Source organism: Humulus lupulus, chromosome 6 (assembly GCF_963169125.1).
Source record: "Humulus lupulus chromosome 6, drHumLupu1.1, whole genome shotgun sequence".
NCBI lineage: Eukaryota > Viridiplantae > Streptophyta > Magnoliopsida > Rosales > Cannabaceae > Humulus > Humulus lupulus.
In genome coordinates this window covers 185,510,092-185,533,642 of record NC_084798.1, presented here as the reverse complement: position 1 = coordinate 185,533,642, position 23,551 = coordinate 185,510,092, and the positions used below count along the sequence as shown (strand labels likewise).

At 40.0% G+C, this 23,551-nt stretch overlaps 3 protein-coding genes across 3 annotated transcripts; 2 read left to right on the top strand and 1 right to left on the bottom strand.

The window, feature by feature from the left end:
• Positions 1-2,215: 2,215 nt before the first annotated feature.
• On the top strand, positions 2,216-3,640 carry LOC133785741 (uncharacterized). The gene has a single exon (XM_062224956.1). It carries the CDS (start codon positions 2,216-2,218, stop codon positions 3,638-3,640), a length of 1,425 nt encoding a protein of 474 aa, XP_062080940.1.
• A 127-nt stretch (positions 3,641-3,767) lies between these two features.
• LOC133785740 (uncharacterized) lies at positions 3,768-5,810 on the top strand. The gene is made up of 3 exons (XM_062224955.1): positions 3,768-5,008; positions 5,088-5,091; positions 5,322-5,810. The coding sequence occupies exons 1-3, from the start codon at positions 3,768-3,770 to the stop codon at positions 5,808-5,810; spliced, it is 1,734 nt and encodes a 577-aa protein (XP_062080939.1).
• A 6,820-nt stretch (positions 5,811-12,630) lies between these two features.
• Positions 12,631-13,528, bottom strand: LOC133784348 (heavy metal-associated isoprenylated plant protein 47-like). The gene is made up of 3 exons (XM_062223727.1): positions 13,374-13,528; positions 13,119-13,203; positions 12,631-13,021 (listed from the first exon to the last, which is right to left on the bottom strand). Exons 1-3 carry the CDS (start codon positions 13,377-13,379, stop codon positions 12,732-12,734), a joined length of 381 nt encoding a protein of 126 aa, XP_062079711.1. The 5' UTR covers positions 13,380-13,528; the 3' UTR covers positions 12,631-12,731.
• Between the last annotated feature and the right edge of the window lie 10,023 nt (positions 13,529-23,551).

The following is a 23,551-nucleotide window of genomic DNA, read 5'->3' as shown; positions in this document are numbered from 1 at the left end:
TAATTGAGCAATGTGGGTTCTTGATGTAGAAAACCCAAAAAAACCAAGAAAGTTTATGGGTTTTCAAACTACAATCTTCAAAAATACAAAATCTATACAAAAAATTAAAAAAAAAACTATATATAAGTTACATAAACATATATAAATCACTATTTTTACATTAAAATTGAAAAAAAAAAATTGATAAAAACGTACCTAGGTGAGCAAATGTGGAAGGAGGCGCCGCTGGTTTCTCTGGTTTTTCAAGCATTTTCGTTTCTGAACATTAGGTAAATGGGTCTGTACACGGGACGATGAGGGTTTATTTAGGTTATTCGGGTCATTTGCGTTAGTGCCCCACTGATGGTAACGGCCTGTTTGCGTCAATGGGGCACTGACGCAAACGCTCCATAGTGAAACGCGCGTTTCACTTAGGCGTTTGCGTCAGTGCCCCAATGACGCAAACAGGTCGTTACCGTCAGTGCCTCACTGACGCTGTTAACGGCCCGTTTGCGTCAGTGGGGCACTGACGCAAACGGCCCCATTAAACAGCGTCAGTGTATGTTATGACGCAATGGCCCCATCATTTGTGGCAGTGACTAACTGTCACAAATGTTAATTTTTGGTCAACAGCGTCAGTCAACTGCGTTGACTGACGCGTCTGACTGACACAATTGCCCTTTTTTGTAGTAGTGTTCTCTCGTGGAATGTGAGGGGTTTGAACCAAACTCAGAAGCAATATGAAGTAAAAAAAAAACTTATTTTGACTAGGGAAGTTGGTTTGGTTAGACTCCTAGAGACTAGGGTTAAGGATAGGAATTTGGGCGCCGTATTCCTTAATATGTTTCATGATTGGTGTTTTATTTCAAATAATGTGTGGTATAATAATGGAAGAATAATCATAGCTTGGAACATTAGAATATTAATTAAATAAATACAGTTTGTAACATTATTGGTGTTGTTTGGCAACACTTAAAAAAATAGTTTTTATTTAATTAATTAAAAATTTGAAAATTAAACATAAAATGTGTTTGGTAACTCTATTTTTATTTTATTTTTTAAAATTATAATTAAATTTTGAAAATATAATTTTTTTCATTTTCAAATTTTTTTGGAATAGTTTTCAATTTTTCTTTTTTTTCTTCTCTTTTTCAAATCAACACCTCATATTGTTAAACAAAATAAAAATAAAAGTTATCAAACGCGTTTATTATTTTTAAAAACAAAAAACAAAAATAGTTACCAAACATATTTTTATTTTTTAAAAATAAAAAATAAAAATAAAATAAAATTTCTATTTTTGTGTTTAAAAAATTCAAAAACAAAAATTTTACCAAACGGGCCCATTATTTTTTGTGGGAGACTTGTGGAATTAAGAGTGAGATGATGATCATCAATGTTAATAACTCCAATTAATTGTTCATATGATTCTTTATATATTTAGTTACTTATCCGAAGATTTTTTTTTACATGTGACGTGTTGCAACGTTAGCTCCATAATTCTATACATTATATAATATCTTTGCTGATTAAATATATTATGTTGTCCAAAACAAATAAAATTTGTATTTAAATATGCAGAATGGCCTCTACAATATAACCAACTCATGTGTCTTCCTTTTCTTAAGCTATACAAGTTTAGGTTTTCAAATACTACATTTTAAAAAATTTGAGTACTTTTAGTATAAAAAAAAGTTTAAGTATAGTAGAGCATTTTGAAAACATTATATATTTTACCCGTCTTATAAATGAAATAACAATTAATTTATCAAAAATAACTTGATATACAGTTATTTAAAAAAAATCAGTATTAATTAATCTTCTAAAATTCTTCTTGAATAAATATAAGAGAAGAGTTAAAACTACGAAGTATGAGAAAAAAATCAAAAGGACATATGGAGTATAATTTTTCTTCAACTTTAATTTGCACAATATCATTCCTCTTTTACCAATAAGAGAAAGAAAATATGGATTTTTAGCCATTAATATGCAAAAATATGGTAATTAAACTTTTTTTGGTTTGTATGAACAAATTTAATTAAAAAAAAAAACAGATTATGGGAAAAAAAATATGGCATAATAATGATTTTTTTACAAAAGTATGGGAAAAAAATCCCACAGAAGGGAATACAAATTTTAAAAAGCCATAAAATAATACTTGTAAAAAAAAGCCATATTTTATTTGAAAAACCATTAATGCTCATCTGGAGGCGTGAGGGTTCTCTCTAGCTGCTCCATGGCGAGACGTAAGAGAGTCCACCAGAAGCCTACTACGATTGACAAGGGTAGGGAAGATTTAGGGACTGAGGAAGTGGTTGGAGAATCGCTGGTAATTGAGAATGAAGAACCTTCAACTGAGATGGAGGACATTTTCAAAGATACCATGGCTGATTTCCCTGAGATTGGAGGTTCGTTGAAAGGGGATTTGAACATGGATAGGTCGGGGGTTTCTCGTTCTGGTTTTAAATGGAGTGAGCAAGAAGAGTGCAACAACGATTTTCTAAATCAAGCCAAGGATAAGTGGTCATCGTTTAAAGATTTGTTGCCGAAACAAGGGGGTGCTCGACTGCAATTTGAAGAACCATTAATTCAAGATGGCCATCGAATTGCTCAAGTGGATTTGGAAGAAATTGCTGTTGAAGCTTCTATATGGAACTCAGCTGTGGTATGTATGGTTTTAGGAGCTAATCCCCCTTTTACAGTCTTTGAAGGGTTCATAAAGAGAATGTGGGGTAAACTGGGTATCGAGAGGATTGCGAGATTAAATGCAGGTCATACTCTGGTTAAATTCAGAGATGAAGCTACTAGAGACTTGGTGTTAGAAAATGGGGTTTTGCATTTTGATAGAAAACCAGTCATTGTGAGACCATGGACCACTGAATTAGATCATATGAGGTTAGTTAAATCTGTACCGGTGTGGGTGAGACTACCTGGGTTGGGGTTACAGTATTGGGGAACCAAGTGTTTGAGTGCTTTGGTTAGCACTCTTGGGAAACCAATTCTTGTAGATAAGGTTACAAAGGATAGATCTATGATGCAATTTGCAAGGGTTTTAGTGGAGATTGACATAGCTGATGAGGTCCCGAAATCTATTCAGCTTTTGAATGAAAGAGGGCAATTGATGGAGCAATTTGTTGAGTTTGAATGGCTTCCAACACAGTGTAAGGTCTGCAAGGTGTATGGCCATACTGAATCTTCTTGTAATAAGAAAAAGGAGGTGATTTGGAGACCAAAAGAACAGAACTCTGAAGGAGCTAACTTAGATAAATCTGCTGAAGGAGCAAATCTGGGAAAATTGGAGATGCAGAAGGGTGCAAGTTCTTCAGAGCAAGCTATTGAATCTGGTTTCAAGACTAAACCGACTAATAATACTCTGGAGAATTCAAATGATCAGCTGAAAACAAATATTATTGATGTAGCTACTAATCAAGTGTCCAAGATAGATCAGGTGGCTGTTGACAGAGAAGTTTTAGACAGCAATTTAGATCGTGAGGGGGACTGGGTCACCCCTAGGAAAGTGGGTGGGAAGAATTTGTTGGCTACCAAGGCTCAGAACAAATTAAAAAACACTTATAATGTCTTACAGGACAAGAGACTGGATGGTTCGAAATTGGACTTCAGTGCAAACAAAAAATCAAATGGGGGAGTTCCAAATTCTTAGCTGGAATGTTCGAGGTTTGAATAAGAGGGAAAAACAGAGGTCCCTCAGTGTTTTTTGTAGGATTAATAAAATTGGTTTGGGTGCTTTTCTTGAGACCAAATTAAGGGGTGAGAAAGTGGAGGAAATGATGGGCAGATTTTTTGATGGATGGAGCTATTATAAGGGATTTCATAATGAGGGTAAAATCTTGCTGGTTTGGAAGAGTAATTTTTTGTTTGTGGATATTTTACAAGAGATTGACCAATATATTCACACTCTTATTAAGGAGTTACAGTCTAAAAAGGAGTATTGTGTGACATTTGTTTATGGGAGAAACACAGTTCTTGAAAGAGTTCAGTTATGGCATGATTTATCTTGCCTTAATTTTCTAGTTGCTCCTTGGTTAATGGCAGGAGACTTCAACTCAGTGTTTGAAAGTACTGATAGATGTCGGGGTCGTCCAGTTGCTGCTGCTGAATTGGTTGATGCTCAACGGTGGAAAGCATATGGTTTGGCTGATGAGCTTAGATCGATTGGTTCTCATTTTACATGGACTAATAACCAATTTGATGGGGCTAGAATTTACTCTAAATTAGATCGTGTTTTTAAAAATGAAGAGTGGATAGACGTTTTCCCGGATTCGGTTGCTGTTAAACAATGGGACATATTCTCAGATCATTGCTACTGCCTTATTAAGGTAATCCGCGAGGTGAATATTGGGTTTAAGCCTTTTAGATTCTTCAACATGTGGATGGAACATGAAAGGTTCAAACCCACTGTTATGCAAAGTTGGAATAAAGCAGTTTCTGTTCAGGGGTTTGATGGTATTTTGGTGAAACTTAAGAGACTTAGCCACGTTTTGAGGTACTTTAATAAGACTGAGATAGGTGATGTTGAGCGAAAGTTTCAGATGGCTAAGGAAAATTATAATCAGGCTCAAATTCAGCTTCAACAAGCTCCTCACTCTACTGATTTTCAAGCTGAGGAAAAGCAAGCTCTTGATAATCTGATTCAGAATTCCAGAGTATATGACAGTTTCCTGAGACAAAAAAGCAAGGTCAATTGGCTCAGGTTTGGGGATGATAATACATCTTTTTTCCATGCTTGTTTGAAACAGCGGAAGGAAGTTAATCGAATAGCTTCGTTTGTGACTGATAATGGTCAGATAGTTGAGAATTATGAGGAGGTTGTGGCTCACTTTTTATTTCATTTTAGAAGTGTTTTGGGCAGCCAAAGTAAGGCTTCGGGTTCTATTCCTAAGGATTGCTTTATACATGGTAATATCCTTTCTTTAGAGCATCAGCTGGCTTTAATAAAACCATTTACTAAGAAGGATGTAAAGAATGCTATGTTTAGCATTAGGTCAATCAAGAGTCCAGGTCCAGATGGGTATGGTGCGGGTTTCTTCAAATCAATGTAGAATGAGATTGGTGATGATATTTCAGCTGTTGTATTGGGTTTCTTTCAGCAAGGTATTCTTCCTAAAGGCCTAAATAATGTTATATTGTCTTTGATTCCTAAAGTTGCAAATCCAACTAAGGCAGTGGATTATAGGCCCATAGCTTGCTGCAATACATTATATAAATGTATTTCTAAGATGATGTGTGGTAGATTGAAAGTGGTCCTTCCTCTGTTAATACACCAAAATCAATGGGCTTTTATTAAGGATAGACTTTTAGCTCATAACATACTTATTTTTCAGGATATCCTTAAAGGATACAAGAGGAAGCATATTTCCCCTAGATGTGTGATGAAAATTGATCTAAGCAAGGCATATGATTCCATTGATTGGAACTGTTTAGAGGATATTCTTGCTGCCTTTTGTTTCCCGAACCAGTTTATTAACTGGATTATGATGTGTTTAAAAGATTCATCTTATTCAATTTTGATGAATGGTAGAGTGCATGGTTGCTTTACTAGTAGGAGGGGGCTGAAACAAGGGGACCCGATTTCCCCTCTATTGTTTGTTCTTGTTATAAAGTTTTTTACTAGGATGTTCATTCAAGCTACTCAGAATAAGGATTTTAAATTTCATCGTAGATGTAAAAATCTGAATTTGGTGAGCCTATGTTTTGCGGATGACTTGGTGATTTTTTGCAAGGGAAATAATGCTTCTGTTCAGGTTATTCAAGAGTGCTTTCAAGCATTTAGTGCTGTTTCTGGTTTAACAGCCAATTTGGAGAAGTCCTGATTGTATTTTGGAGGTTTAACTGAGACAGAGACCAAAGATATCCTAAAGGATTTGCATTTTGTTGAAGGTGAATTCCCTCTAAAATATCTTGGAGTCCCACTGAGACCTACCAAATGGAAAGCAGGGGATTGTGCTAATATAATAAAGAAGATTCAATTGAAATTACATCATTGGTCCAATCGTCATCTTTCCTTTACTGGAAAAGCTTAACTTATACACTCTGCTTTATTGGGAATTAGAGCGTTTGGATGAGTATTTTTCTTCTCCCTAAGAGTGTTATTACTGAGATTGATCACATGTGTAGGAAGTTTCTGTGGGGGACCAGCAGCTGGAATGAAAACAGGAGTAAACTTTACCTCACGGCTTGGGATCAAGTTTGCCTTCCTAAGCATTTGGGGGGTATTGGTTTCAGGGAAGGGGCCAAATGGAATATGGTGCTTCTAGCTAAATATATCTGGGCTGTTTCTACTAAGCAGGATATTCTTTGGGTGAAATGGATTGATGTCGTTTATCTTAAAGGGAAATCTATTTGGGAGTACAATCTTCAGTCTGATATGAGCTGGTAGTGGCGCAAACTAATTAAGCTGAAATCTGTCATCAATGGTGAGATGTTAGACAAAGCATTGGTGAACAACAAGGTGAGGACCAGCAATCTTTATATTCAGTTGGTTAATAAGGAAAGAGTTCCTTTTGCTCATGTTGTTTGGTGCAATTTGACCTTGCCTAAACATAGATTTATACTTTGGCAAGCTACTTTGAGGCATTTGTTAACCAGAGACAATTTATTAAGATGTCATCTGCAGTTGCCTTCTGTCCTCTGTCCAATTTGTGAGTTACAGCAGGAGTGTCATGAACATTTGTTTTTTCAATGTCATTTCTCTCAACAAGTGAGAAATCAAATTGTTGCTTGGCTGGACAGAAATGTCTGGCCTGTGCAATTTCATGACTGGGTTGAGTGGATGGTGGGGAAGCCGAAGGGTATCCAGTAGAAGGTTTTAACTGCTGGTTTAGCAGCTTCAGTCTATCTGGTTTGGTGGAACAGGAATCAGTGTTTGTTTAATTACTTTTCTGTTTCTGTTAACAAAGTTGTTTCTCAGGTGCAAAGTTGTTTAAAAGCTAGAGTTGTTAATTTGTCTAGAGCTAAGCTGAAAAGTAAAGATTTAGTTTTTCTTGAGAAGCTTAATCTCTTGTAATCCTCGGATTGAGGGGCTCTTTTTGAGCTGGTTTTTGTAATTGTTTTTGTGTTTCAATATAATTCTTTGTTCATAAAAAAAAAAACTTTATTGAAAAACCCATATAAAATGTAATTTTCACACGAAAATATATAACATATTTATGTCATGTTTGGCAGATAATATAAAAGGAGACTAGACTATCCACCATTGATGACCACTTGATTTCGATTATCACAACAAGTTCTTTTATTAATTTCCTGATGAGGAATTTTGGTTCACACTAATCAGTATCTATTTTTGGCACTTGAATTAAGATTTAAATTTAGAAGTCCTTGGCAAAATGGCCTTTTTTATAGTGCAATTTATATTTTGGCATAGTTTCAATAATTTTCAGCTAAATGGGCTCTTTTATTAATGAATTTTTTGTATTACTCATTTTACTCTTAAATTAAAATAAAAACCCTAATAACTATCATCTTCTTCCTCTCACCCATTCACCCACAACCACCCACTATCATCCCCCGCCGCCACCACCACCACTAGCGAGCACTGCCCCCTATCGCCGGCGAACACTGCTCATCACCGGATGCTGCTATGTCTCCACAAATCCAGCCACTACTCATTCAAAAGGTTGGTTTATAAATATTTTATATATATATAATATGAGATTTTTTATATTGTTTTTGTAGATTTAAAATGCAAAATGATTGTTTTAGTATATTGAAAGTATAAGTAATAAAGATTTAAGTTTATTTCTGGGTTTTTATGGAGGTTCAAGCTTGAAAATCTGAAAAAATTAATGATGGTTTCGGCTATTTTCGAGATAGAGAAATCCAGAATTTTTTGACAGCTTGTCTAATGTTTCGACAATGAATCTAATACTTTAGACCAGTTGTCTAAATTTCAAACCAGTAGTCGTATTTTTTCGACCACCTGTCTAAATTTTAGACCATCTGTCAAATTTAGACAGGTAGTCTAATATTTAGACATATCTTCATATATTTTCAATCACCTGTCGAATTTTTAGACGGGTTGTCGAATTTCTAGATTTTCAACTTGATTTTCATTTTTTTATATAACTTTTTAATCAAAGTAATACCAATAATTTATATTTGTTTATTGTATTTTTTTTTCAGATGTCATTAAAAAATATTGTAATATTATGTGATTGAATGTGAAAAAAGATGAGGACTCGTGGAAATGGATTTCAAATAGCTCACGATCAAGATCAAGTTTGGTACAAACTAACCTAACTTATGAGGAGTTAGTTGACCATATTTATGAAGTTACAGAAATTGATCGCAACCTCTTCGATATAGAATTAACTTACAAGATAACGACAATGATGGAGATTGAACCAATTGCTATAATAAATAGTAGAGACATTGTTAGTTTCTTTACATGGCAAGAGCGTGATTTGGTTCCATTATGTGTTGGTTTGATCAAGAAGATGGAAAATGTGCTCATTAAGGATAAACTTGTTACTAATATTGATTCTACTACAAATGTTAACTAAGATCCAATTCTACATGATAAAGTGTTGTTCTTATACTATAAACATAATCATCATAATAGTACCTCAATAGATTATCTACCACTCAATCCTTGATCATCATAGTAGTTTGATTGAAATATGTACCACTCAATCTGTAATCATCATAATCTCATAAAGATTAAGTTTTGTTTAACTTTATAAATTTTTAAACAATTTGTCGAAACTCACGACTAATTGTCAAAAAAGTATAATTAATTAAGATTCAATTCTACATGATAAAGTGTTCTATATGATAAAGTGTTGTTCTTATACTATAAACATAATCATCATAATAGTACCTTAATAGATTATCTACCACTCAATCATTGATCATCATAGTAGTTTGATTGAAATATGTACCAGTCAATCTGTAATCATCATAATCTCATAAATATTAAGTCTTGTTTAACTTTATAAAATGTTAATTGAGATATATGTTCTTTTATTGTGTTATTGGAGCCTTTTTAGACATTTCAAACATTTTAGACAACTTGTCGAAATTTGAGACTAGTTGTCGAAAGTTTTAAACTGGCAGTCAAAATTTTAGACTGGCAATCAAAATTTTAGACTAAATATCGAAATTTTTAGACAAGCAGTCGAAATTCCACACTAGCTGTTGAAATTTTTAGACAGGCAGACGAAATTTTAGACTCGCTATCGAAAGTTTTAGACAGGCCGTCAAAATTAGAGACTAGCTGTCGAAATGTTGAAACAAGCAATCAAAATTTCAGACTAGCCGTCGAAAGTTTTAGACGGGCAGTCGAAATTTCAGACTAGCTGTCGAAAGTTTTAGACAAGCTGTCGAAATATAACACAAAGAGGTCTAAAACAGAAACATCCAACAGAAGTAGTCTATAACAGTTTGTGGTATACCAGAACAGTTTTATACATAAACAAAATACCATTCCATTTCCTTTGCTAATAAATATCCAATACAAGTCATAGTATAAGAGTTTGATACATAAACAAAATACCATTCCATTGCCTTTGCTAATAAATATCCAATACAAGTCATACTATAAGAGTTTGATACATGAATATTGTACTACAAGGAGAAGATGGATGTAGGGTAGAACAGCTTTGAAAGTAGGTTATTTTTCAAAATGCATAAAGCAATTACAATTATATAACTCGTTCAAAATTAATCAAACGACAGGTGGTTGAAAATATATGACGATCTGTCTAAAAATTAGACTACCTGTCTAAATTTGACAGATGATCTAAAATTTAGACAAGTGGTCGAAAAAATTCGACTACTGGTCTGAAATTTAGACAACTGGTCTAAAATATTAAACTCATTGTCGAAAAATTAGACAAGCTTTCAAAAAATTATGGATTTCTCTATCTAGAAAATAGCTGAAACCACCATTATTTTTTTTTCTTCAGATTTTCAAGCTTTAACCTCCATAAAACACCATAAATAAACTTAAATCCTTACTTATACTTTCAATATACTAAAATAATCATTTTGCATTTCAAATCTACAAAAACAATATAAAAAATCTCAATTTTATATATATAAAAAATATTTATAAACCAATAACTTTTTGAATGAGTGGTGGCTGGATTTGTGGAGACATGGCAGCATCTGGTGATGAGCAGTGTTCGCCGGCAGTAGGGGGCAGTGGTCGTCGTTGGCGGCGGCGGCGGGGGATGATAGTGGGTGGTTGTGGATGGGTGTGGGTGGATGGGTGAGAGGAATAAGATGATAGTTATTAGGGTTTTTATTTTAATTTATTATTATTTTATTTTAAGGGTAAAATAAGTAATACAAAAAATTCATTAATAAAAAAGTCATTTAACTAAAATGTTTTGAAAGTAGGTTATTGTGCAAAATACACTATAAAAGGAATCTATTTCCACCAACTTCTCTTAAATTTATTAATTCTACCATATGTCTAGTGTAGTCTATTTTGACACTTCTAAAGATAATAATTAGCTTATTGGAATTTTTATTATATGTTTTAGGAAAAAAAATAGATTCAAAAATCAAAAGAAATGTACGAAACACAAGGAGAGAGACGTAGAAACCACGTGCTAGCCCTATATCGGGTCTATATATAATAACTATCGTATGGCTAATATATAATTGAGTGTATATAATCTTATGATTAATTGTACAAATTACTTTTATTTTTTTATTATTAATTCTTCTCTATATACTATATATCATAGGCTTTTTCAAGAGATAGGATGTAGTCCTTTCCTCAGACCCGTCCAGGGAGGAGACTATAGTTACATTTAAAGGTTTCAAAAGATATATATATATATATATATGGAATAATATAATTCAATATACAAAATGATATGTATCAAATGAACATTATTGTGTATTTATTAAAATAATATTATAGACAACACCTATAATTAATTATGCAATATTTTTGTCCTAGCAATATATATACACTAACTACTGTATATCTATATCTTGCTAACCCTAACCCTAAGGGAGGACTACTCAATTTGACAGCTCTAGTCTAAACAAATTAGTTAAAGTATTATTCACATTATTTTATAATTAATAAATCGAATGCTGCATAGAGGACAAAATAGATGTAGGAACATAAGTGGAAATTAAGTAAAGAACCGAAGAAAGAAAAAAAAGAAAAAAAATAGGAATAAAAGTCCAAAATAATTGCCATTACAACCACGGCAACATTTAGTCCAAAATAAAAGTCCAATATATCACTACACACCACAAGAACTCTCGTCAAATACGACGATGACTTTGGCCAAGTCGTATATGTTGACGACCACATATGAACATCATTATTCTTTCATTTATATATATAATATATATATGTATGTTTCGTAAACATTTTCCACTGAGAAATTGATACAGAAAGTGAAAATATGCCCCATCCCATACAGCAAGTTATGAAAAACTTATCATATATACTTCTGTATATATCACTATTATTTGAATCAAGATCCGTGGATATTTATAATTTTTTTCTTTTTACAAGATTAAGTAAGCGGTAATTAAGTACTTAATATATATGATTGCACTCGTCCTGGTTACTTAATATATATATGAGTGTATTTTTAATAATTATTATCCTGATGATTACATTAATATTAACTATTGAATTAAAATTAATGGTTCATATTTATAGTTGTTAATTAATATTTTTAAAAATAAATTTTGATTTTTTCAAATTTTTGGAAGGGTTACTTGATGAAAAACGTGTATTTATTATGAAAATATAATATTGTAAACTTTTTTTTTTTCAAATGCATGTCAATTTCGAAAATATAGGTTGTGTTTGGTAAAATTTTTATTTTTGAATTTTTTAAACACAAAAATGGAAATATTATTTTTATTTTTGTTTTTTATTTTTAAAAAATAAAAATATGTTTGATAACTATTTTTGTTTTTTGTTTTTAAAAATAAAAAATAATAAATGCGTTTGATAACTTTTATTTTTATGTTTTGTTAGAAAAAAAAACTAAAAGTTGAAAACAATTTAAAAAAATTTTGAAAGTGAAAATTTTCTATTTTCATAATTTAATAAATTTTGTTTAAAATTTAAAAAAAAAAAAAATAGAGTTACCAAACACTATTTTATGTTTAATTGTCAAATTTTTAATTAATTAAACAAAAAACTGTTTTTTTTAATGGTTACCAAACAGCACCATAGTTAGTGTCTCTCATTTAGTTGGAAACAACATTTATTATGATAAAAAAAATAACTAAATTTGAAATTAATGTAGAAAAAAAATATTCATCTGTCAGTGACTTGTTATACCAAGTCACTATATTGCCACATCATCATAATTATCCATCTATGAGTTGAAAAATCCTCTATATATATACACATACCTTTCTAAAAATGGAAAACAAAAATCAAAATGATTTGAGCTTTGGCTCTCTATATATCTTATGTACTTAGTTTACTTGTCTATATAATTTGAGTGATTCTGACACTAGTGTATGTATATATCATATGTAAGTATATAGGGTTATTGAGATTATTATTATTATTATTATTATTCTTTTTAGTCAATTAAGTTTTCAAAAGAAAGAACAATTATTTATTAAAAACCTTGCATGCACAATAAGTAAAAGGGTATTATTTATATAATTAACATATATATATATGGATGACTATTATAGAAAAAGATCACCATTGCAAGTACTCATTAAAAGGTTCATATATAACGAACCTATAATAAAAACAATAATAACAAAATTACATATCAAAATTAATATCACATAATGGAGCAGCCACTCTGATCGTGTGGAGTATAATAGTAAGAGACGTCAGAAATAGGAGAATCATTCCATAATTTTTGACAAAATTTCAAACGTTCTTCTTCTTCTTTCTTCCTCTTCTCTTCTTCTTCCTTCTTCTTCTTCTCTTCATCTTTAACTTCTTCCACACTTTCTAACCTCACTAAGCTAAACTTTTTCCTTAGCGAACGAGTTATACAAACTGGATCGATCCCTTCTCCAATCACTTCCATCTTCTCCCCATCTGATATCTTCACAGAGCTCACACCTATATTATATATATAGATAAACATATACATATTAATACATTGACGTACGGATACTATACTCCTTAATTACAAACGATAGAATAATAATCTTTGTACCTGTTCCATCAGATGCTGTCTTCATGGCCTTAATTCTACACTTTTCACAGTGGGTCATATTCACCTTCATAACCATCTTAGTTTTCTGGACAGATATAATATATATACAAAATTATCATATTTATGTATACTGATAGATACGTAAATGCATTATTATACGTAGTATTAATTATATGCATGCATGAGCTGATGACGAAGAATAAAAGATGAGAAAAACTAAGCATAGCTAATCAATTAATAATAGTACGTACGTACCGTCATTTTGATGAGTTATAAAACAACTACTGGATATGAGAGACAGAACTTTTTTTTGCATGAATGATGATTTTGTTCGTGGATAGATGTAAAAATGAGTTCATTTTATAAACTAGTACTGTCTACATCTTTTGAAAAGCATTTTGAACCTTGATGCACGCTAATTTTATTTTCTTTATAAAGTCAACTAATAAAATAATTATATACATAAATAGAGAAGAAATATATATATCTATAGTAATATATATAAGCCGTGATGTTCAATATAGTAAGAATATTCCCTATCTTATTTTGTCTTTTTCTGCCACCAATTGGAACCCATCTCTCTCTAGATTATTATTATTATGCTATCTGTGCCTTTTATTTAGTTTTCTATTTTTCGTAGATGAACGGAATTTTAGTAAACACACATTATCCTTATCGACTGTTATAATTATCCTTAGCTTGAATGAAGTTGTGGACTACATAATACCAATTATAACAAAATAGAAAAATAAATATGATTTATTATTATTATTTGTTTCATTTTAACTTTGTTTTCTATATTTTTTGCTTTTTGTTTTTTTTATTGGAGATTGATGGAGTACTGAGTCATATATTATATATATACCCTAGATTTATATTTATTACGGTAGTAAATGTCAACAACAATTAACAAATTCAAATCCTGGGAACAAAATTATAAAATACTAACCATTTTGATTCCAAATTTAAAATAATGGTATAATATATATTATTCAACAAACTTTACATTTTATTATCCAGTATTTTTTAGGTTTTTTTATATAATTTGAATATTAAATTAGAGATATCCTAATAAATTACATTACTAATTTATTATAAAGTGATTACATTTTTGATTCTTTACACTTGAGATATATACATTTTGAATAATATATTTTGTAATTAGTATAAGTAATACACTAATAATAAAAGATGATAAATAGATAAAATCAATAATAACATGAAAAAATTGTAATAATTGAATTGCTAATTATTTATTTAGATAATTACTTATTTTGTTTGTTATAATTTCTCATTTTCAAAAATTGAATTAAAATTAAATTAATATAATCTAAACAAATAAAAATGACAATTTTCTAATACAAATATATTAAAAAATAATAATTAACAATTTTTTTTTTTTAAATTACCGGGTAGGCACGTACCTATTAACTAGTATATATATATACCGATTAAAATAATAATGATAGTGTAAATTAGGCCTTCGATGAAGATATATTAATTATATACAAACATGACCCGCCAATGTAAAACTTAATAACATTGTTTTTTTTTATCAACATAATATTTGAATCAAAACAATAATAACAAAATATTTTATTATTTGTATTAGTTATTTGTTTTTTAATATATAGATTATCTAATATTTTATTTTGAAACTCTTGGTCTTTAAGACTAGGTTTAATAGTTTTATTAATCTTTATAAATTTTTTTTTTATTATTCTTATAATATAATAGATCTTATCTTGCATAAGATTTTGAGATTTAGCTAACTTATTTATCTCACAATCTTTATTAGAAATATAATAAGTATGACAGTTATTAGAAGAATCTTTACTATTGTTATCAAGTAAGCAATATTTTTTAATTATATTGTTTGTATCTGTTTTCATAAATTAATTTTATATTATTAAAAATTAATAAAAACTGGACTTCTTTTCTTTTTAAAAATTGTAAGCTTGAAAATTGTAATATAGTTATGATTCTGGTACCACTTTAATATATAAATGAAAGATGGTTTCAGAGTATTCTATATATATAACTGTTATCCCCATTTCCTGGAAGGGCTTTGGGCCTTCGCCCTGGCCCACGGTCAGAGGTCCGACTCGGCATATGGGCCTAGCCCAAGGTCCCTTGGTCTGAGTATCGCCCAAGGGAATTGGTACGTACCGGGGACTCTAGACTGGGCCCATCTGGAGGGGTCCGGGACGTACCTCCGGGTTCGTCGTCACCTTGAACGATCCCGGAGATGTCCAGAGCGCCCTGACCGTCGCGGCCTATGCGTCCCTATCCCGGAGCATGGTATGGTCCGGGCCCGAGGTAAACGGAGCGGGCCGATGGTAAACGGACCTGGATCACCTCCTCCCCAGTTGAAGGGCCAGGCGTCCAGAATCCTTAAACCGCCTCATTTCGCGTGGGCATTGTCCCCCACTTTTCGCCTACAGAAAAGGTCACCTCGGGATTGCCCACTAGTGTGTCAGGACTGCGCAGCCAAGTACCCTGACCGGTCTTATCTCCTGAATCGACCTCGTGACTCGAAGTGGTCAGAGCCAAAGCGCCGTTTTGTCGGGCGAAGGCTTGTGTCACAGATCAACTAATTGGGCCTTAGCTGGTTTGAATTTTGTGTATTGTATACCTTTTTATATTGGGCCTCCGCTAGAAAAGCCCCTGGTGCACATTCCTCTGATGGGCCCAGGTCGGATCCGGCCCAGACCCGGTGTCCCCCTCAGCTTATAAATATAAGTTGTAGAACAACGTAAAAGGGGGGGAGGGAGAAGGCAGAAACTTTGTTCAGATATAATTAGAGAACTCCATTGTAAAAGCTTCTTCTAGCTCTAATATATGGACTCGTGGACTAAGGCTAGTTAACGCCCCAACCACGTAAAAACCTCGTGTCGATCTTCCATTTTCGTTATTATTACTAGTAAATATCATTCATTAATATAGTTGCCGAAAATCTCGGTTAACAGTTTGGTGCTTTCATTGAGAGCTGAAGGAAGCTAGCGCCAACGTCAGGCCTTTTACTACGATGGTGAACACGCGTCACACCACCTTCGACCCTACCAACCCAGAGCAAGGTAACGGAGACCCGCTGCCTTCTCAGCACATTCCTCAAGACCTGCCTGAAGACGTGCCTCCTCAGACATCTCACCAAGATGAGTCGCAAGACTACGAGGGTGAGGCAGAGTATGAAGTAGAAAACGAAGAAGAGTACTACGAGGAGGAGAACGAGGGAATGTATCACGACGAAGCCGCGGACCCCGGGGTCCCTCACGACGATCAGCAAGACTCGGAGGTGACTAGACTGAGGCAGCAGATCCTGGATCAGGAAGCCAGGATGGCTGAGCAGGCGGAGGCGCACCGCCGGGTGCAAGAGTCTCTGCGAGCCCTGCAAGCACTAATGGCCGAGCAGGGCCCGGCAGCCAACCCCACAGCTGGCCCGCAACCAGAGACGCAACAACCCGCTCCCCAAGCGCAAGCCGGGGGCCCCAGGGGTGCCAGCCCGATCCGTCCCCCAGAGCCTTTTCCCGACACGGCTACGAAAGTCCCGGACAAGGAGCGACGGACGACCCGGAAAAAGACCACCCCCGTCAATAAAGCCGGGGCACGTTCACGGCCGTTACCTAGGAAAGAGAAGGTGCGCCCTGTCCCAGGACGAGGCCACCCAATCAATCCGCAGGGAGAGCGGCCGTGGAACAATCAACCCCGGCACGCCCCAGGGGCGAACGGGCGGGAAAGATCTTTGCATCCAAGTGCCTCGGTCAACAAGAACCGCCGGGACAAGTCTCGCCACGAGGATCGCCACGCTCTCAGTTCAGGGGACGACACTTCCCGGGTAGATCTACGTGACGGACTGAATGCCCGGAAAGAGCGGGCCCGCAAGGAAAAAATCCTTCCTCGAGACGGCGACCTCAGGAACGACATTAATGACAGGAGGAACGAGAGAATCCCCCTGGATGATAGCACGGCCAAGCAGCTCATGGAGCAAATGGCCGCATTAAAAAAGGTCACTGACCGCTTGGTCCGCAAGCAGGAATGCGCGGACACTGACTCTGACGAAGAGGATAAAGAGCCATGCGCGAGGCACATCCTGGACGCCGTACTGCCCAAGGGGTTCAAGATGCCAAGCCTCACCGCCTACACTGGAAGCACGGATCCTAGGGATCATTTGTCCCGGTACAACCGACTCATGACCGTGGCCCACGTCAGCGACGACGGAAAATGCCTCTGCTTCTCCATCACGTTGGGCGGTCCCGCCGAAGAGTGGTGGAAAAGGCTTAAACCGGGGTCCATCCAAACATGGTCCGGGCTACAGTCGGCGTTCCGGAAGCAATTCGTGGCCGCCATGAGGATGGACATGCAAAGCAGCGCCCTCGCCAATATTAAGCAACTACCCGCGGAGACGTTGAGAGCCTATATCCAGCGCTTCACTGAAGAAGCCTCCAAGACCAAGGTCGATGACGGACAGCGCCTGGTGGCGCTGCAGTCTGGGATCCGGGCCGGGTCCCCACTCTGGGATGACATGCAGCGCAGTAAAGCCACCACTCTGGAAGAATTCATCAGGAGAGCCCAAGGATTCATCAACTGGGAGGAAGCTCAGATCCAGGCCTTCGGATGGCCGCTGGCTCCTCACCCCATCCCTCAGAAGATTCCGAGTGGTGCGGGGCAGTTCCCTGCGCAGTCCTACGCAACGCCCCCCATAGTCCCGGGGATGGCTGTTGCGCTCGGTGCCAGTTACATGCCTACGGTATACGACCCTGCTGCTTCGGGGTACGCACCGGCCCAATCAGCGCATTTCTCTGGTTATGGCGTCGCGCCGGCGGGGCACAGTATGGCCCCCATCGTAGCCCAGCAATCGCAAACTGGAGTAACTGAGGCAAGCGTGAATCCCTCCCGGGGGAAGCGGTCCGGCAAAGGCCAGAACCGGACAGAGCTGGCCAAAAAAGGGAAGAAGGGATACGAGCCCCAATATTCAGAATACACCAACTTGGTGGACACCCGGGAAAACATCTACCTGGCTACGGAAAGAGCAGTCCACTACCGGAAGCCTAGCCCCATGTTTAAGGGGGGAAGGAATCCCAGAGATACCAGCAAACAGTGCGCCTATCACAAAGATGTGGGTCACACCACCGACGAGTGTCGACAGCTCAAAGATGAGATTGAGAACCTCATCAAGCTGGGGCACCTCCATCAGTGGGTAAGGGTGCCCGTGGGCGTCCCGGGCGTGTCAGCAATCCCCGGACATTCCACGGCGCCGGTGACGACTCGTGCATACCTGCCCCAGGGAGGGTATGCACCAGGACCCTCAGCGCAGGCCCCTCAGGGGACCATCGCCGCGCAGGCCCCCGGCCCTGGAATGCCCTAACCTACCGGAGCAGCGCCCCCTCGAGCGAACGGGCACGTGGCGACCATATCGGGCGGACCCCACCTAGGAGGACCTACGAAGAATGACCAAAAGCGCTATCTGAGCGAGCTGGACCACGACCAAGAAGTTTGCGCCCTTGTCCAGGTCCCGGCTCAGCGCCCTAAACTGATGAACCTCCCCATCACGTTCACGGAGGACGACGCCCGCAACGTCCATTTTCCGCACCACGACCCGCTGGTCGTAGATGCCCAAATTTCCAACAAGCTGGTATCCCGCGTGTTGGTGGACGACGGAAGCTCCGTCAACTTGCTGTTCAAACCTGCCTTTGCCGCCATTGGCCTGACGGAGGCTGATTTGGCGTCCTGCCCGACCCAAATCTACGGCTTCAACGGAGACGCGCTTCTCCCCATGGGAAAGGTCCAGCTGCCGGTGACGCTGAGGGATGAGTTGCAGCACTCGTTCAAGTTCTGCACCTTTGTTGTGGTGGATTGCCCAACCGCTTACAACGTCATCTTTGGCCGACCCGCCCTGGTCGAGTTCGGGGCCATCACCTCCATCCGCCATCTATGCATGAAGTTCCCGTGCAGCAATGGAGGAATAGGGACTGTCCGCGGAGACCAAAAAAGCGCTCGTAAGTGTTACCATGTCTCTGCCCGTCCCGTATATATGGTCCGGGAAGAGCCCGTCGAGCCGGCCCTCCGCCCAGTTGAGCAAGTGGTCCAGGATGAGGACAATCTAGACCCGCGAATAGGGGACGAGCGTGTCCTGGAGCCAATGGATGAAATAGAAGAGGTATGCATCAGCGAAACCGACCCGACCAGGGTCATCCAAGTGGGAAAGAGCCTACCGGCAGACATTCGGGCCGCCATTATCGCCCGAGTCCGGGAAAACCAGGATCTTCTGGCGTGGTCCCACTCCGATATGACCGGGATCGACCGCAATATCATCTGCCACACGTTAAGTATTGACCCAAACGCGATCCAGTCCGCCAGAAACGCAGACCTTTGGGGACGGAAAGGGCCGAGGCCCTCAAGCTGGAGGTGGAGAAGTTGTCTTCCATCAATTTCATCCGCGAAGTGGTATACCCCGTGTGGCTGGCCAATCCGGTCTTGGTGCCGAAACCTAACGGGACCTGGAGAACTTGCATCGACTTCACGGACCTCAACAAAGCGTGCCCGAAGGACTGTTTCCCGCTCCCCCGAATAGATCAAATGGTGGACGCTACGTCCGGTTACGAGATCTTAAGTTTCATGGACGCCTACTCGGGCTACAACCAGATCTCCATGCACGTGGCGGATCAGGAGCACACCAGTTTCCAAACCGACAAGGGCATCTATTGCTACATAGTCATGCCTTTCGGACTCAAAAATGCTGGAGCAACTTACCAGAGGCTCGTCAATCGAATGTTTCGGGCCCAGCTAGGGCGAAACATGGAAGTATACATCGACGATATGCTGGTCAAGTCCAAGACGTCGGGGGACCATTCGGAGGATTTGGCGGAGGCTTTCGCGGTTATCCGTAAGTACGGAATGAAGCTGAACCCTAAGAAGTGCACTTTCGGCGTAGCTTCTGGGAAGTTCCTGGGCTTCATAGTGAGCTTCCGAGGGATCGAAGCCAACCTAGAGAAGATCAAGGCACTGATCGACATGGCCTCTCCCCGGAAGCACAAGGACGTTCAAAGCCTGACGGGGCGAGTGGCCGCCCTGAGCCGTTTCGTTTCCAAGGCCACGGACAAGTGCGTCCCTTTTTTCAACGTCCTTCAGGGAAGCCAGCGGTTCGAATGGTCACCCGAGTGCGAAGAAGTCTTCCAGAAGCTGAAAGAACACTTGGCCAAGGCCCCCATCCTGGCGAAACCAGTCGAGGGAGAGCCTTTGTACCTATACCTGGCCGTGACCGAGCATGCCATCAGCGCCGCGTTGGTACGAGAAGAGGAAAGGACACAACTCCCGGTATACTACGTGAGCAAGCGGCTACTAGACGCCGAATCTAGGTACTCGCTGATCGAAAAGATGACTTTCTGCCTATTGATGACATCCCAGAAGCTTCGACCCTACTTCCAGGCTCACGCCATAAAGGTCTTAACCAACCATCCCCTGCGGCAGGTGTTGCAGAAACCTGAGTCGTCGGGGAGACTCCTGAAATGGGCAATGGAGCTGAGCCAATTTGATATATCCTACGTGCCCCGGGTGTCCATTAAGGGACAGGCCCTGGCCGATTTCATCGTCGAATGTTCCGGGATCCCCTCAGAAGAGAGTCTCCCCGCATCTTCCGCGGCGCCCGTTTGGAAAATCTTCGTGGACGGAGCCTCGAACGAGAACGGGATCGGCGCCGGGATCATCTTGGTGTCACCGCAGGGGCACCAGCTACAAAATGCCCTCCGTTTCCAGTTCAAAGCCTCGAACAACGAGGCGGAGCATGAAGCTGTCCTAGCCGGCCTGCGTCTGGCCCGGGAAGTAGGGGCAACGAACCTCGAAATTTACAGTGATTCTCAGCTGGTAGTCAGACAGATTTCGGGGGAATATCAAACCAAGGGAGAACGGATGGCGGCATACATGACTCAAACGAGGGAGATGCTCCAAACCTTCGTGGCGCATTCCATCCGCCAGATTCCCCGGGAGAAGAACGTGTTCGTGGATACATTAGCGAAGCTGGCAACCGACGTAGAGGCCGAACTGGCCGGACTGGTTCCCGTCAACCATCTCCCCGTCCCAAGCATCAGGGCTCCCACCGTCAATACGGTCGACCACTCCGCTTCCTGGATGGGGCCGCTGATCCGATACCTGTCCACCGGGGAAGTTCCGAATGATCGAGCCACGGCCAGGAAACTCCTCTACCAGGCCCACCGGTACGTCATGATGGACGGGAAACTCTATCGCCGGGGACTGTCTATGCCTTACCTCAGGTGCGTGTCCGGGACCGAACTGGGAGCCATTATGCATGAGGTCCACGAAGGCTTTTGCGAAGATCACGCGGCCGGGCCCAGTCTGTCCGAGAAGATTCTGCGCCAAGGATACTTCTGGCCCACCATGAAGAAAGACTGCATAGACTACATCCGTAAGTTCGAGCAGTGCCAGAGGTACGCGAAGATCCCTCGGGCCCCCCCGACAGAGATAACCTTGATGAACAGTCCCTGGCCGTTTGCAGTGTGGGGGATCGATCTTGTGGGATCTCTCCCGACCGGGAAGGGAGGGGTAAAATATGCCATTGTGGCGGTAGACTATTTCACGAAATGGGTCGAGGCGGAGCCCATGAACACGATCACATCCAAAAAGGCCCTAGATTTCGTCGTCAACAACATAGTGTGTCGATATGGCCTCCCCTACAAAATCGTGTCCGACAACGGGAAGCAGTTTGACAGCTTCCACTTCACGGATTTTTGCGAAAGACATGGTATAGTGAAGAGTTTCTCGGCAGTCGCCAGACCGCAAGCGAACGGGCAGGCCGAAGCCGTGAACAAAATCCTAAAAGGGACGCTGAAGAAAAAGCTCCAGGCCTGTAAGAGCAAATGGCCTGAGGAACTCCCACGCGTATTGTGGGCCTACCGGACGACCGAAAGGACGTCAACCGGGCACACCCCCTACTCAATGGTTTATGGATGCGAAGCCATCATCCCAATTGAAACGACCGTCCCGTCCCATCGACGCGACACATATGATCCTGCCCAGAACCACGCCTTCCTCCAGGAATCGCTGGATCTTATCGAGGAGATCCGGGAGGAATCGCAAGTGCAGTTGAAGATGTACCAGGGCAAGATCGCGCCGCATTTCAACTCCAAAGTCAAGAATCGCAAGTTCAAAACCGGCGATCTAGTCCTGCGGAGGGTCTTCCCTGCCACTCAGGATCCGGGAGTAGGGGTTCTGGGCCCTAATTGGGAAGGGCCGTATGAGATCCAGCACGAGGTCTGCCCCGGAACGTACCGCTTGAAGCGGCTCGATGGTTCCGAGGTTCCGCGAGCTTGGAATGCGGAGCATCTCCGCAAATACTACCAGTAGTCCTAGGACTTGTCCCAGTTTAGTATTTACATTGTAAGCAATGTACGCCTCAGGGCTAATTCCCTTTTGAACAATGAAAACGACGTGTGTAAAACGTCGTAAAGGGCTATCGTCACCAAGAAAATGTACGCCGCAGGGCGAATTCCTTTCGAATTTCTTTCCCAAGTGACCCCAGTCCCGTCTCCGCTCACTTGTGGGGGGTATCATCCCAGGCACATTCGAAAAAGAGGACCGAGCCCAAGGCTCGTCCCGCCTCGGACGAAATGGTGTCCGGGGGTATATTAAAAAAGGGACCAAGCCCAAGGCTCGTCCCGCCCCGGACGAAACGACGTTCGGGGATATTAAAAAAGAGGACCGAGCCCAAGGCCGGTCCCATCCCGGACGAACGATGTCCGGGGGTATATAATAAAAGGGACCAAGCCAAGGCTCGTCCTGCCCCGGACGAAATGGTGTCCGGAGGTATATTAAAAAAGGGACCAAGCCCAAGGCTCGTCCCGCCCCGGACGAAACGACGTCCGGGGATATTAAAAAAGAGGACCGAGCCCAAGGTCGGTCCCAACCCGGACGAACGATGTCCGGGGGTATATAATAAAAGGGACCAAGCCAAGGCTCGTCCCGCCCCAGACGAAATGGTGTCCGGGGGTATATTAAAAAAGGGACCAAGCCCAAGGCTCGTCCTGCCCCGGACGAAACGACGTCCGGGGATATTAAAAAAGAGGACCGAGCCCAAGGCCGGTCCCACCCCGAACGAACGATGCCCGGGGGTATATAATAAAAGGGACCAAGCCAAGGCTCGTCCCGCCCCGGACGAAATGGTGTCCGGGGGTATATTAAAAAAGGGACCAAGCCCAAGGCTCGTCCCGCCCCGGACGAAACGACGTCCGGGGATATTAAAAAAGAGGACCGAGCCCAAGGCCGGTCCCACCCCGGACGAACGATGTCCGGGGGTATATAATAAAAGGGACCTAGCCAAGGCTCGTCCCGCCCCGAACGAAATGGTGTCCGGGGGTATATTAAAAAAGGGACCAAGCCCAAGGCTCGTCCCGCCCCGGACGAAACGACGTCTGGGGATATTA